This window comes from Diabrotica virgifera, chromosome 1, assembly GCF_917563875.1.
Source record: "Diabrotica virgifera virgifera chromosome 1, PGI_DIABVI_V3a".
Taxonomy (NCBI): domain Eukaryota; kingdom Metazoa; phylum Arthropoda; class Insecta; order Coleoptera; family Chrysomelidae; genus Diabrotica; species Diabrotica virgifera.
In genome coordinates, this window is record NC_065443.1 from 235,902,056 (window position 1) to 235,917,927 (window position 15,872).

General features: G+C 33.3%; 1 protein-coding gene across 1 annotated transcript in view; it reads right to left on the minus strand.

Annotated features, from left to right (window-relative positions):
• Nucleotides 1–3,445: 3,445 nt before the first annotated feature.
• LOC114326737 (diphthine methyltransferase) overlaps nucleotides 3,446–15,872 on the minus strand; it is a 28,264-nt gene continuing 15,837 nt past the window's right edge. The window contains exons 3-4 of the mRNA XM_050647982.1: nucleotides 13,850–13,985; nucleotides 3,446–3,809 (exon numbers count right to left, since the gene is read on the minus strand). Coding sequence (XP_050503939.1) covers nucleotides 3,458–3,809; nucleotides 13,850–13,985 — 488 coding nt within the window. The 3' untranslated portion in view covers nucleotides 3,446–3,457. The remainder of the gene's footprint in view (nucleotides 3,810–13,849; nucleotides 13,986–15,872) is intronic.

Here is a 15,872-nt window from a genome sequence, read left to right on the forward strand (position 1 = left end):
TATGAAAATTGTTTACTTTTTTTTTACAAAAAGTTTTTTTCAATTTGATATAAATATACTATTACATAAAAGTTTTTAAAGTTAAAAAGGATAGCCAATCACTAATTATTTTGACAAACAAGCGGTAGAACTTAGGAAAGGTGTTAAACTTCACTTGCTTTTCTCAAAAGTACCAAAACTGCACTTGTATCCCTTGGCTTCTATACGCCTTATATAACATAAGTTTTTGTTACCCAAGTCGCATTTAGTAATTTTTTAAAGAGGGTCCCATATATGCAGTGGCGGCTTGTCCTATGAGGCAGTGCCTCACCAGTATATCAATCGACTATTTACGTTATTTCATAATCAGTTTTTTAAATATAATTTAGTTTTTTGAAATTTCCTAAATAACTTTATTTTTTATGAAAAAATTAAAATCGGTACGGCCCTGACTCTTTATCTTTGTATCCGTCTTCCACGTGCCAGTATTATATGCATCATGCATCTCATTCCAACTTTCTCAAATCATTACAGATGAGGCTTGCTTTAAAACCTCCTCGTCTAGCATACTATCATTTCTTAAAATGGGACAGTAAAAGCGGCAAAATTTGAAAAATGTGTCACCAATTTTGGGAACGAAATTCATCCATCCTTGAGGCACACTTCAAACATGTGTTTTCTTAGTTATTAAGTTAAGTACTTGACCATGCTTCCCTTATTTGCTATGGACGCTTGTATTGTAGTTTTGTAAAGTAGTTTTAGATATAGTTTTTTATTAGTTTAGATATGTTTAGAAGATTTTATCAATGTCATACTGGCTGTGTGGCATTTATCAATGCCAATTAAATAAATAAATAAAAAATTTAGAAATGATGCTTTCTTTTATAATGATTTATTTTCTTATAAGCACGCCTTTTATAAAAAAAACATGTAAAATACCAAAAAAACGAAGTTTAACCCTTAGTTTACTTAACATAAAAATCAATCTTATAATATAACAGTAATTTGCTTACTTGCTTGTTTGTATTTCCCTATATTCAATACATTTACAATATAAGATTGGTTTTAAAATTAAGTTATCACGTGTTTATGGGTATATTGTTTGCGTACAATAATTTCATTTTGGAAACTGATTAATATTAACAAAATCAGTTTTCCGTTGTTGTCATGTAGTAGGTATGTAATGTAAAGTTTGCTTAATATGGCTGTACAACGCTGATCACACCAAGGAAGGACGAAACATCTGATTCATATTGGTTTGATATTATAGTAATTATTTTTAGCTAAAATACAGCTCCTATGAGTGTGAACCTGTTGGAGGCTTAGAGCTTTCGTTGCCATTCTTTTGCGAATAAAATTGTTATTTAATATCGTTTGCAAGCATTAAAATAAATGCGGCGCCGTTCTGTAGACGCCCTAGAGAGGGTTCAACAAATAATCCCGGACATAAAATCCGCACAAATTTTTTGGACAATGGTAATGTTTTGTTCATAGTTATTCAAATCAGTGAGCAAAATATTTAAGCAAATAATATTGGAACATGATTCTCACAGCCTTACCTCATTCCATATATCTTCCATGATTTTTTAAAAAGCTCACACTCTTTTGTTACGTAAAATTTGAAGTTTTCGATATGGAATTCAAAATAACTATATACTAAGGCTGAAAGCATTTGATTCGATCGCATTCACGGGAAAACTTTTAGAGAACTAATCGGCACTAAATATTTCTTAAGGCTTTTCTGTCCGGAATTTTTTGTGGGGATATTTTGTCTAAATAATTTGTGGAGATTATTTGCACGGGATTTTTTGTCCTAGCGTTATGACGTCACAAAATCGACCTTCCGACCATTAAAGAGAAGCTAGCCATTATAATAAAATTTTTCAGATGTATATAGTGTGCCTCACCACCTTCTACTATCACGAGCCGCCACTGGATATATGTATGATACAAATTATGATGACAGATATGCACGGGAATCGGAATCAAACTTGGACAGTTAATCATCATCATAATTTACTCTACGATCCTTTGTGGATCTTGGCCTGCTCGCAAAGAAGTCGCTACTCTTGTCGATTCCTGGCAACTTCCCTCCATCTCCTTCGTGGTCGTCCTCTACTGCTTGTTCCCGCTGGTTTTGAAAATGTTAATGTCTTCGTGTATTCGCGATCTGACATCCTAGCAATGTGTCCAGCCTATCTAAGTCTCTGCACTTTAACGAATTTCTGGATCAGTGTTCAAAGGTGATATAGTGATCGGTGTTCAACTGATATATAGTTCAAAGGTGTATCTTCGACGCCAAGCTCATTTTCATTTACGACCGCAAAAATCTTTCTAAGAATTTCTCTCTCAAAAATACCAAGAAGTCTTTCATCATTTTGAGATAAGGTCCACGTTTCAGCCCTATATATCAAAACCAGTCTTATTAAGATCTTGTATAATATATTGAGCTGCACGTTTTATATTTTTATGTTTTAAATGATGCTGGAGACCGTGAACAGTTATTGCCTATACGTTTTTTATTTCGTCGCATGTCGTGTTTCTTGCCTTTACTAGCGATCCAAAATATGTGAATTCTTTGACTTAGGTACTCAAAAGTATGGTTGTTAATTTAAATTATCTGTTGGATATTTCGGAAGTTTTTAGAAACCAACATAATATATCTGGGTTTTTCCTCGTTTACCACAAGTCCTAATTCAATTGCCGCGTCCGCAAGGCTTCTAAAACACTGCACCATGTCTCTCATACTTCTGCCTACTATAACTATATCATCAGCGAATGCGAGAATTTGCGTCGATCTATTAAAAATAGTTCCATTCATTCTAATATTTAATTTTCTGATTACCTTTTCCTATGCAATATTAAAGAGAGACACGACAGCGCGTCCCTGTCTCATTATTAATGTCAAAGAACGTAGAGTTTTCTCCTTCCATTATAACGCACGAGCTTACATTTCGCATTGTTAGTTGGGAAACTTAACTAACCTAGTTACCCCCAAAGTCTATCATTGCATTATAATGTAGTTATTTCAACACTGTCATAGGCTGCTTTGAAGTCGACAAAGAGATGATGTGTATCTATGTTATATTCTAGTGACTTTTTAGAATCTACCTAGGTACTTGGGCAGTGATTTGTAAAAAAGAATACTAGACAGGCCTAGACGAACATGGATCGGTCATGACAAAAATGTAAATTATCAAGATTTGTAGCAAAACATTTAGCGTTACGCCGTTAAACAGGGGCGTCATTTGATAATGACTGAAATTTACAAAAAAAGACATCAATTTTATTACTCTAGTGATTTATTTGTATTATGTTTGCATATATTATAATGTATTGTATAATGCTTGCCCCCCCCCCTTAATAAAAATTTCAGATGACGTCCCTGCCGTTAAAGACTATTCGAAATCTTCACACTAAATTGTAGAGTGAGAACTGGATTATGTATGTATGTAATAATTAAAAAAACAATGGAAGGTTATTTATTATCCACATTAACTTTTGAAATACATAATAAATGATCATAAAATGAACAACTGCCAATAATATGTTCCCCAGTCCCTTCAAACCGGGCAGATTCTTTTTTACTAAGATAAGACCAATCTGCACCATAAGCGATATTTTTATGTTCATAATGACTTGCTATTATCTCCATTTTATGGCTATTAGATGTATCTACAATATGTACCCCTCCCAGCATACATGCTGCAAGTAATTTATCATGATTAAAAGGATCCCACTTCAGCCTCCACAGAGTGCCGGGCATTTTTAAAGATTCAATTTCTGATTTCATTCTTCTAATGTCCCAAAGTCGTATGTGTTCATCATAGCTGAAACAGAGAATAATTGTCGTTCAATGTTTTTATAAAAACATGCGATCATTTCAACCATCATCAGTGGTGTCACTGGTTAAGAAAAGAAAAAAAAATAGAGAATTTAGATTATTTTGTAAATAAAATATTTTGAATTAAGCAAATGCATATACATTTTAAAATATGCAAACGTAACTTGTATTAAAAAAACATAGAGTAATATTTTACATAGAGTAAAACATAGAGTAAAAAAGTTAGGGAAAGTGCGTTCAGGCACTGCTAATTTTGCCATGACACCACTGACCATCATCTGCATGTATTTTTATGTTTGTGGCTTTTGGATAAATTTTAACGCCTGCTGTCGAGTCTGATTTGAAGCGAACCCTTCCTTAAGAGGGTTACAGGTTGAAATCAATATTTCAAGCATATTTTTGTGATTTTTTAAACTATGGTAGAATTATTTTATTGAAGTTATACTTCTTTTAGACATCCCCCAATACTCCCCTGGTTACTTGGTAAATCAAGGCAACATTTAGGCTTTCAGTGTTGCCGCATTGCTTAGAGCAAGACAAGTACCCTCGGAGATCGCTGGGAAAATTTCCGCTCAAAATAACAAAATTCAGTTTGGCAACACTGTGTAAATGTTGATAGTAACATATCCTTTTTAAGATAAACACAACTGTAATTCAGTCCAAACAAATTAATATATTCTTTTTGCCAACAAAAATGAGATTTTTCAACCAAATAATGTTTCAAATATGATGTGCAGAATAATTTTTAATTGGGTTCTGCTAATGGGCTTGCTTTTTTTGTCATTAAAGTAAAAAAAAATTACAATTTCACTCATAAAATCATGATTGTCCGGTATCGTCTAATTATTTTAACTACTAATATCCGTCGAGTGATTAATAGGTTGTTAAAACATTTTAATCTATAGCGGCTTCTGGAATGTCACAAATATCGAATTTCATTGATAAAATGCGCATATCCCACCGATCTTCGCTTCGACCAAACAATCAAATGTACCGGAAGATGCATAAGTAGCAAGCCACGAAAGAAAGTAAGAAGAAAAAGAAGTGAAGTTCGTTGAAAACTCTTTTAAGTGACGTATGTATCAGTGTAAATAAAGTGCAAACAAATATATTGGTGTTTTTAGTCAATATATTTGTTATAGTTTTTGTGTATTTGGATTTGTCTTCGTTGGAAATACGATAATTATAGCCTGATTTTAACCAAGATGAGTAATTCAAATTTCCCGCGCCGTAAAGCTTGTTTGTAATTGGTCCAACCTCAGGCAAGTTTACTCCACTGTTACCAAATTTTGACACTGATGACATTCATAAAATTTTGGCACTATTTGCATTTCATAGGTTAAATAAGTTATATCAGCGATTTTTTGTATTTTCTGCGTTATTCCTTTTATTTTTAGATTTTTAGTCTGTTTTTATTAGTTGTTTTGTCTGATTTTTAGTTGTTTTTAGAACTCTTTAGCGACGTATAATATAATATTTATGCATTACCGTCAAAGGCCGATATGATCAACCAAAAAAGAAGATATGTATTTGGTGATATTTCTAGTGACTTTCTTGGGTGCGACTGTCCCTTTTTAGTTTACTCCTCTTGGTTTAAAAACAAAGAGTAGTATTAAAATATGATGAAAAGAAGATTAAAAAGCAATCTTAATACTATTTGTACCAGCTGTCAAAATAATTCATTTTGGTATCAATTTTACGGCCACAGCACGCTGACTACATCGGTTGTCACCCGATAACAATAATAGTCAAGCATTGTCGACTGCGGTTAAGTTTTGGATGGGTGACCGCTTGCGAACACATGTTGTTGCCTTGCCTTACTTTTTTTTTAATTTTTAGTACTATTTTACTTATTAAAATTATTTTAATATTTAAATTAAAATATTAAACTGTTTAAAATACATTTGTTTCGTTGAAATCCAAATAATAGAAGTATAAATTTTTACGTACTTAACCCTTAAGTACTAACACTCCGTCTCTCAGACGGCATCGCTTGTCGAAAGTGGGATATTTCCCTTCCTAGAAAATTTTGAAGGTCACCCGTTTATGACTTTTCAAGTTGGGTTGTTCTTTAGTAGTATTGAATTCGGCAATGTGGGGAAGGTTGTTATTCGAAAGATATTTAGGCTCAAAGTTTGATTTTCGTCTAATAGACGGGGGGTGTTAGTGTTTGTGTCCAGTTTGTCATTACACATAATGTGGCCCAGTTCGTCAAAAAACATCAAATAAGGGAATAAAGACCTGAGGAAACTCTTTCGAAATGGTTTGATGAAGTAGAAGACGACATAAGCGAAGTGGAATCAATTTGTGATGGAAATGTTGCTACTGACTACCATTGCTACACTGTACTAACTATAGTACCTGTCAGTTTTTTTACTTTATGGTACTACATACGCAGTATGAGTATAATATTACTTTATCGTACTACATACGCAGTATGAGTATAATAGATAAAGTTATAGGATCGCGCAAAAAAATTTTTTTCAGATTTCACTTTTTTTTCGACGTTATGAGTCCCCCTGAGTCTAAAAAGCAAATAAAAAAAACATGTCGGAAGTATGTACGTATGTCGCCACCGCCCAGCAAAAACTACTGGACCGATTTCGATGAAATTCGGTATGAGTAAGTTTAAGAGAATTTTGTCGAGAAACTAAGCTTTTAAAAAAAACCTCTCAAAGGGGGGCCGAAATAGGGGGGTTATTTGGGGCCCATTTTTGCAAATTTTGACCGAAACGAATGAAATTTAAATTAAAGTTAGCTCATCGATAGGTAAATAAAAATACGGAATTTGACATTTCCAAATCCAAAATGGCGGCCAGCATGGCCGACCGCCCACCCGATACATTTCCCTACCAATCTAAAAACTTGTTTAAGAAAAATTTAATTTGAAAAAACATTTATATAGCCTAAAGATGGGGCTATAACAAGAATATTATCGTTTTTCAGAAAAAGTTATGGGTTGCCTATATTTAAGGGGTCAAATTTTGACATAAATTTGAACTAAATTTTCTCAAAAATGACTCCAAGGAATTTGTTTAATTTTTGATATATTTTTTATGTCCTATCAGTAAATTGAATAACATTGGTCAGATTTCTTAACTCGCCATAGGAGGGGAGTTATGAATTTTTTATAAAAAAATATTCGAGTGCCCGTAACTACCTCTGTAATAGAAACTAAAATTTGAAATTTGGCAGACATATATAGTACTTTGTTATCTATCAGTACAATAAATTTTACCCACAATATGGCTTCCGGTTTAACTGGAAATGAAAAAAAAATCTTATTTTTTTACATACGCCCTGTATATTTTTACATATTTTGAAAGAATGTAAAATTATTTTTCCAATGACATAAAACTCGTTGCTGTAACTCAAAAACTCGAAAAGTTACAGAAAATTGAAATTTTGCTAGAATCTTGTGTGTGTCTCCTCTCACGCGATCATAGCAGAGCATTATTATAGGGCAGTCAATGAGGGTATTTGGCTCCGAATTCCATCCTACTACATCGATGTACTTGATATTTTCACAGTAAGTAGGGAATAGCTCAAGAAACAAAATCTACTCTAGATACTATGGCGCTTTTATCTTGGGGCAATTCCCACCCCTTCAAGGGGGTGGAAAATTTATTGGTCAAAATAAGCATGGAAGTGGCTAGAGAACCTATTTTTAAGCAAAAACTGATCTATACTTTTTTTTGAGAACTCAATACTTTTTGAGTTATGCGTAGTTGAAAATTGGCCATTTTCATTTAAAAATGACACGTTTTCGGACGGTTTTTTGTGAATACCTTAAAAACTATGCATCAAACTAAAAACACTATATAATTTTTTTTTAATTATAAATAACAAAGAGATTCGTTCCTTCGTAAATTTTCTATTTATAATACAAAAAGAGATATGGTAGGTAAAAAGAGTTTGTTTTTTGGTGCATGCTCAAGTGCTCATGCTTTTGTAGTGTTTGAAAAGGCCTTTAAAACGAGCACCGTTAAATGTCGGTTACATTCAAACTAAGCGCGATATGGTGCAAAAAAATATATGACTAATGTACTTTAAGGAAAAATGAGAAGTAAATACATTTAAACCCTCATTCACCAGAATTTAAATAGTTTAATATAGTGTTATTTCTACTTTCAAAAAGTTGGACGGTGAAAAAATAAGATCAAATTATAGAGCGCATTTTTAAATTTTCTTAAAATTCTTCCTTTTGCTCCATGCAATTCGAAAATAAAAATGTTCTATCCCCGAGAAGTGGTGAGAACCGCCCCCATGAAAAAGTTCCATAGTATATAGGATAGACTTTGAATTAGGAGATTGGGCTTTGGGCTACTCCCAAAATTTCATTACAATCCATGCAGTAAAATGCAAATATTGTAAACTATTAATTTCTCAGAAAAATGGACTAATTTGAAATGAAAGTATGACTAATATTCTATTGATTTATGCAATAATCTAGAGTGTGTCCCCGAACATTTTCTCAAATGCGGGAATTAATGATGCCTAGAACCATAAAATATTTTCAAGTATACAAGGTGTTTCTAAAATATCAAAATAACGAGTAACTTTGTTATTTTTATAGAATGCCAGTATCTAGTACGATAACGATAATAGATCGGTACGATAAAGTTCTCGGGCGGCCCTTCCGTCCAGCGTTTTTTATTTTAAAATTTTTTAAAAACTTTTTTATTTTCATTTTTATTACTCTTTGTTTAACTTGATTATAAATTTTTATTAAGATTCTTTAATTTGTTTAATTTTTATCACACTTTTTTCAGGAGTAAAAAGGTACACAAACAATCCTTCCATTCTTGTTATAATGTTTTTTATTTTAATAAATACAGAAAAACTAGATTCATTACTGTGTTTTTGAGATAAACAATACTTTCAGTAAGTCATCGAGATATTTTTTGCATTAAAATATTTAACAAAAACAAAAATTACCACTAAAATGTTAAACCCGTCTGTAAGGCGGTTAGTTAGTGTTTACGTCATTGATTTAAGATGTTAGTACTTAAGGGTTAAAAAGTATACACACTCTTTTTTTAAACTAATATTTAGTACAATTCAAAAAATATTCAAAACAAACAGAGCAAAATATTAAAAAATAAGCCAACCAACGGTGGCAAATTTTTACATAAGCAAATTAGCTTATGAATGAGTTTCTCGAGGTAACGTTGTCGTTACCTTTTTTAGTTAAAGTTTACTTAGTTTTAACGATTTTTGAGTTTTTGGTATCACTCAGAAGCCAAAATAACAAATGTTTTTTTTAAATATTGCGAAGGTCAACATATTTATTATTGTTAAACAAAAAATAAGCATAAGACAAAAAATTTCTCGACAGCGTTACCCCATGAAATGTCCAAGGAAAATTATGCAAAATTTCAGGAGGGTCGGTCAAGTAGTTTTTGAGTTTCAAATCGCCTTTGAAATAATAGGCCAGCAAATGAAGCATTTTGGCTCGCAATTTTTTCGTCCAGAATGGATTTACTTGAAATTTTCACAGAAGGTAGGGAATAGTCCAAGGATCATTTTCTATACATCATGCCGCTGTACGCTAAAACGTTGGGTGGTTGCCACCCCATCTCGGAGGTGGGAATTTTTTATTACATTTTAACCATGTAGATCGATGTAAAAAGTAATTCTAAGAAAAAAATGTTTTATACATTTTCTTCGTAAAACTAATATTGTTCGAGTTATTCGCGCTTGAAAGTAACAGTTTTTCGACGAAAAAATCGACTTTTTTTTGAGAATACTTTGAAAAATATGCATTTAACTAAAAAACCTGTAGATATTAAAATTGTATCTTTTAGTAACAGAAACCAAATTCTTTTTCTAGAATATTTTTAAGACCAATACAAACTGAGATACGGCATGTTAAAAGTTAGCTTTTTTCGTCTTTCAAAAACTAAAAACTTTCAAAAAAAAATAATAATAGAAAGTTTCTAGCATGAAAATTGAGCGGCTTATGATCAAAAAAGGTCGGTACCTGCTTTTCTCTACGAAAAAAACAGTGAAAACAACCCCCTAACTACCCTCCATATTAAAAATTGGTCTTCACCTTTCTGTAATTCCTTTTATATTTGTATTATCAATACACCCAAGAAGTTTGGCCTATTTAAAAGGCCTAATTTTAGAAAAATTTAGTTTAAAGTTTAAAGAAAAATTGATTTTTTGCAATTTCGTATTTTTCACATTTTACGTCAATATATCTCCGAAAATACTGGAGATACGAAAAAAATGATTGACTACTAAATTGTAGCTTTTTTAATAACTAAAATTCTCTTGTGCATAGATTTTCATTATAGTGAATAGTTATCGGGATATAGCTGTTTAAAACTTCTATTTACGAGCAAACACCCCCTTATTCGAGCCCTTTAAACCCACACCAATTAAAAACTAAAGGATCTTACGGAATTTACATAGTCTTATATCTCTTCAAAAATTCTACAAAATCATTTTTGAAAAAACTTTTTATCGCCAAAAATGTTCATAAAACAATTTTTTTTTTTCGAAAAATTCGAGTAGTCCGCTTATGGAGCATTTTCAATGTACATATGTATTGTACAGAACCGGCTCGTATACTGAAAGATGACTAAAAGACTATTTGTATTTGTACATATTTGTAAATTCGTATTTTTGTGTAAATAAATGTTTTTGTAATTCTTTAAATCCACTTTTTTTTTCTGTATAGATCTATTAAATTAAAGTATCTACTTATAAAAATTGTAATGTTATTAAGGGTAGTTTTTAAGGGTTGAAATATATTATATCCTAAAGCATAAATCAATCATTATTTAACCAATCAAAACCAAATTTTACCCATATTAAAGTTTACAATGTTTTTATATAATTTTTGAAAATAAGGGGGCAGTTTACACCCCTAAAAATAATCAACGCCCTTGAGCATGATAAAGAATATGAAGTACAGGGTGAGATGATCCTAATACCAAATTTTAATGTAAATCGATGCAAGCCGAAATTATTCTTTTAGGATAAGTAAATTTTTTATATATAGCTCCAACAAGGGTGATTTTAAGGGTGGAAATATTATGATAGTATATCTTAAAGCATAAAACAATCATTATGTAACTAATAAGAACCAAATGTTGACAATATTAAAGTTTAAAATGTTATTTTATAATTTTTTACAATTAGAGGTAGTTTTCACCCTTAAAAAACCAAAAGCGTACAACGGCTCAATATAGAAAATGAACTAGAGGGTGAAATGAGCCTAATCCCAAATTTTTGTACAAATCGATGCTGGACGAAAAAATTGCGAGGTTTTGTCATTTTTTCAGTTTTATTTCCTCGACTATAAGAAGTTATGAGAAAAATGCGTTTAAAGTTTTGACAACTTTATTTTCAATTTCTTTTTTGTCTGTCTATTCGTAAAGTGATGCACACCGCAATATGTTTTTGAATCGCGGAGAAATTTACAAAAGGGAAGAGGAACGGCTCTTGAACTTTTCCAACTACACTCAAGCGCGCTGGCGCAAAGCTGCTGCAATGCTCGGTCGCTGGACCTTTTTTGCTCATTAGCGAGCTTTATTACAGTTTTTCTGCATACTTTTAAGTCAATATATCGAGTACCACAGTTTTCGGAAGAGTTATCACAGGTTGGTCATCTTCTTAGTCTGCGTTGTTCGTTTCTGGTCTGTTTTTACCCCATAAAGGCGGGTTGACATTACTAGTGAATAACGAACGTGGCTCACGCTTACGTATTTTGCCCGTGCTATTGTTAGATATTTTATTATCTATTTTCAAACTCGAGCAGTACATTTGTATTTATGCAATGCATAGATACAGATGTACTGCTCGAGTTTGAAAATAGATAATAAAATATCTAACAATAGCAGGGGCAAAATACGTAAGCGTGAGCCACGTTCGGTATTCACTAGTAATGTCAACCCGCCTTAATAGTCGGAGAGATACAAGCGGATTTTGTGCGTGATAAGTAATATGGTAAAACTATACGGCGATATGTTGAATTAGTTGTGTACATGACTTTCCCCAACGGCCGGAAACCAGAGTGGGGGACGAGGGTCAAAGTCACGGTTTTTATTATTTTTTTTTGTGACGGTCATGATCGAGATAGTGCACCAAAATTTGGGAATAAGTAGGTCATCACGTAACTAAGTAAAATCTCTAGGGGCGGAATGCTGCTGGCCAACAAGGGGTGGGGGTAGGGGTGAATATAAAAAATATAAGGGGTTTTTGCGACGTTCTTGATTGAGATAGAGCACCAAAATTTGGGAATAAGTAGACCATGACATAACTAAGTAAAATCCCCAGAGCCGGAAACCAGAATGGGGGACGAGGGTAGTTATAAGGGGCAAAGTCGCGGTTTTTATTATTTTTTTTATGACGCTCATGATCGAGATAGTGCACCAAAATTTGGGAATAAGTAGGTCATGACGTAACTAAGTAAAATCTCTAGGGGTGGAACGCTGCGTGGCCGACAAAGGGGCGGGACAGGGGTGAATATAAAAAAATATAAGGGGTTTTTGCGACGTTCGTGATTGAGATAGTGCACCAAAATTTGGGAATAAGTAGACCATGACATAACTAAGTAAAATCCCCAGAGGAGGAAACCAGAGTGGGGGACGAGGGTAGTTATAAGGGGTAAAATTCGCGGTTTTTATTATTTTTTTGTGATGCTCATGATAGAGACAGTGCACCAAAATTTGGGAGGAAGTAGGTCATGACGTAACTAAGTAAAATCTCCAGGGGCGGAACGCTGGTTAGGGTACAAAGGGGTGGTAGGCAGGGGTGAGTATAAAAATTATAAGGGATTTTTTGTGACGTTCGTGATCGAGAGAGTGAACCAAAATTTGGGAGTAAGTAGATCATGACGTAACTAAGCAAAATCTCCAGGGGCGGAAACCAGAGTTGGGGATGAGGGTAGTTTTAAGACGTCAAAGTCGTAGTTTGTATTATTTTTTTGTGACGCAGGACAACATTTGTCCCTCACGCAGCGTTCCGCCACTGGAGATTTTACTTAGTAATGTCATAATCTACTTATTCCCAAATTTTGGTGCACTATCTCGATCACGAATGGCAAAAAAACCCCTTATATTTTTATACTCACCCCTGCCTACCACCCCTTTGTACCCCAAGCAACGTTCCGCCACTGGAGACTTTACTTAGTTATGTCATGACCTACTTCCTCCCAAATTTTGGTGCACTATCTCCATCATGAGCGTCACAAAAAAAATAATAAAAACCGCGACTTTTACCCCTTATAACTACCCTTGTCCCCCACTCTGGTTTCCGCCTCTGGCGATTTTACTTAGTTATGTCATGGTCTACTTATTCCCAAATTTTGGTGCACTATCTCAATCACGAACGACGCAAAAAACTCCTTATATTTTTTATATTCACCCCTGTCCCACCCCTTTGTCGGCCACGCAGCGTTCCACCCCTGGAGATTTTACTTAGTTACGTCATGACCTACTTATTCCCAAATTTTGGTGCACTATCTCGATGATGAGCGTCACAAAAAAAATAATAAAAACCGCAACTTTGACCCCTTATAACTACCCTCGTACCCCACTCTGGTTTCCGACCGTTGGGGAAAGTCATGCAAACAACTAATTCAACATATCCCCGTATAGTTTTTCCATATTACTTATCACGCACAAAATCCGCTCCCAGCTCTTAATTAAACTATAAGAAGCTATGAAAACTGAATGGTGTGTATGGCAGATAACCACATACTGACAGACTGCTAATGAAACTTAGGTGTCGCCACATAACTCCTTTTTGTTTAGTTATCTCTTTTATCAATTTATCATAATTTAATTTTTCTGCCGTTTGTTATAAGCTTTTAATTCATGTAACCTTCTGCCTCAGGTTTTAGTGTTAACTAAGTAGCCAGGGACCGACGGCTTTAGGTGTCCTCCGAAGCGCGGTGGCAGCTCAATTAAATTAGAAATTGAAAATTTTCTGGTTTCTGCCGGAATCGGACCCGGGCTGTTATTCTAGGATTAGTTCAACGGGTTTTCTAGAGCATCCAGATCACAAACTCACCTTCCACTTACAACAATATATTCTTTAGAAGAATTTGAATGAAAAGAAGTGACTCCTGCTTCGTGGCTTCTATTTTTTGATACTGGCGCCGATCCTAGTCTTCGATCATATTTTAAAAACATACTATCATCTCCTCCTGCAATAAAAGTAAATAAAAATAAGTAAATAATGTTATATAGATATATGTTATAGTCCAGAAAGTCACAATCAGAAAAATATTCTGATTCGGATTTTGTGCACAATCTGACTCAAAAAGGACCCCTTTTAACAAATTTGGATGTTGCCAAGTACAAAAGTGGTCAAAAATTGTTTAAACGTTTTTTTTTTTGTTTTTATCCTAAAATTATTTTTTTGCGTCGAACAAAGTTTTTTTAGGTTTATTGGATCATTCCAAACAGAAAAGGTCTTTAGTGACTTTTCTCTAAAATTGATAGTTTTTGACATATAAACGATTAAAAATTGAAAAATTGCGAAATCGGCCATTTTTAACCCTCAAAAACTATGTGAAACACTGAAAATTTCAATGTTGCCAAGGTAGCTAGATATTTTTTGAACATCAGTTGATGAAATCCTGAAGAGTTTTTTTGCAATACAATATCGAAAACCCCTTTGTTTTTTAATTGCTAATCAAGCGGGCGCGACACTATATTCGACCGTTGCATGTCGTATATGTAATATGCGTAAATATATGTGAGGAAAAATACTCTGATTCAATTTTTTTTTCACCATCTTACTTGAAAAGGTCCCCTTTTAACAAATTTACATGTTGCCAGGATCAAAAAGCGGTCAAAAATTTTTTTAAACTTTTTTTTTGTTTTTTCCTAAAACTAATTTTTTGCATCGAACAATTTTTTTAGGGCTTGTGGATCATTAGAAATAAAAAAGGTCTTAAGTGTCCTTTCTCTAAATATGATAATTTTCGAGATATTTTAAAAAATTGAGAATATTTTTCGAGATAAATTTAAAAATTGCAAAATCTGCCATTTTAACCCCCAAAAACTATATGAAAAACCGAAAATTTCAATGTTACCAACATACGCAGACATTCTGTGAACATCGATTGATGAAATCCCGAAGAGCTTTTTGCAATAAAATAACAAAAACCCCTCTGTTTTTTAGTTGCTAATCAAGAGGGCGCGACACTATTTTCAACCGTTTCATGTACGGGAAAGGCGGGCAAAATGGGGTACTTAAGGTTTAAATTGCGATTTAAAAAAAATATGTAACTTTTAAGGTCTAATAATAAGACAAATATCATTGTTATAGTAGTAACTATTTATTAATATAATTTACAGTTAAAAAAAGTAAAAGTTTTATTATATAAAAAACAGAAACTAATGTAAATAACCCCATTATGCCCGTCGTATAGGGTAAAATGTGGTACCAAATTGAAACCAACGAAAACCTATTGACAAAATTCGCATATAATATTTTTACTACAAAAACGTTATTACGTAGGTCAAAATTTTTGACGTAAGAGAACTGTCAAAACATTAGAATGTGACTTTTCATTATTGCTATGTTTATTATAAACACGGCAATAATGAAAAGTCACATTCTAATGTTTTGACAGTTCTCTTACGTCAAAAATTTTGACCTATGTAATAACGTTTTTGTAGTAAAAATACTATATAAGTACTGCTTCATCATCCTCATCTTCAACACTTGCACATGAATTTTCAGTCCATTTATGGCAACTGGATCAGCTTATCCATCCTTCTGTGGAACTTGAATAAAAGTTTCCGCAGAACCAGTCGGTGTCATTATCTTCGCATTCTGAATCTGACTACACTTTTTTAGTTTTTTTCAATTGAGATTTTTTTACTCTTCTGTGATTTGGTTTGATCATCGGCTATCTTACTTGGTATGGTAAAAAGGGTACCCCATTTTACCCTACCTATTGGTACCCCCATTTTGCCCAAAGAGCAGATTTTGAGATTATGGCCTGCTTAACGACGTTCTACACCTTCGTTGCGGGGTATGCCTCTCAGAGGAAAGGGGGGAAACTTATATGCAAGCGAAA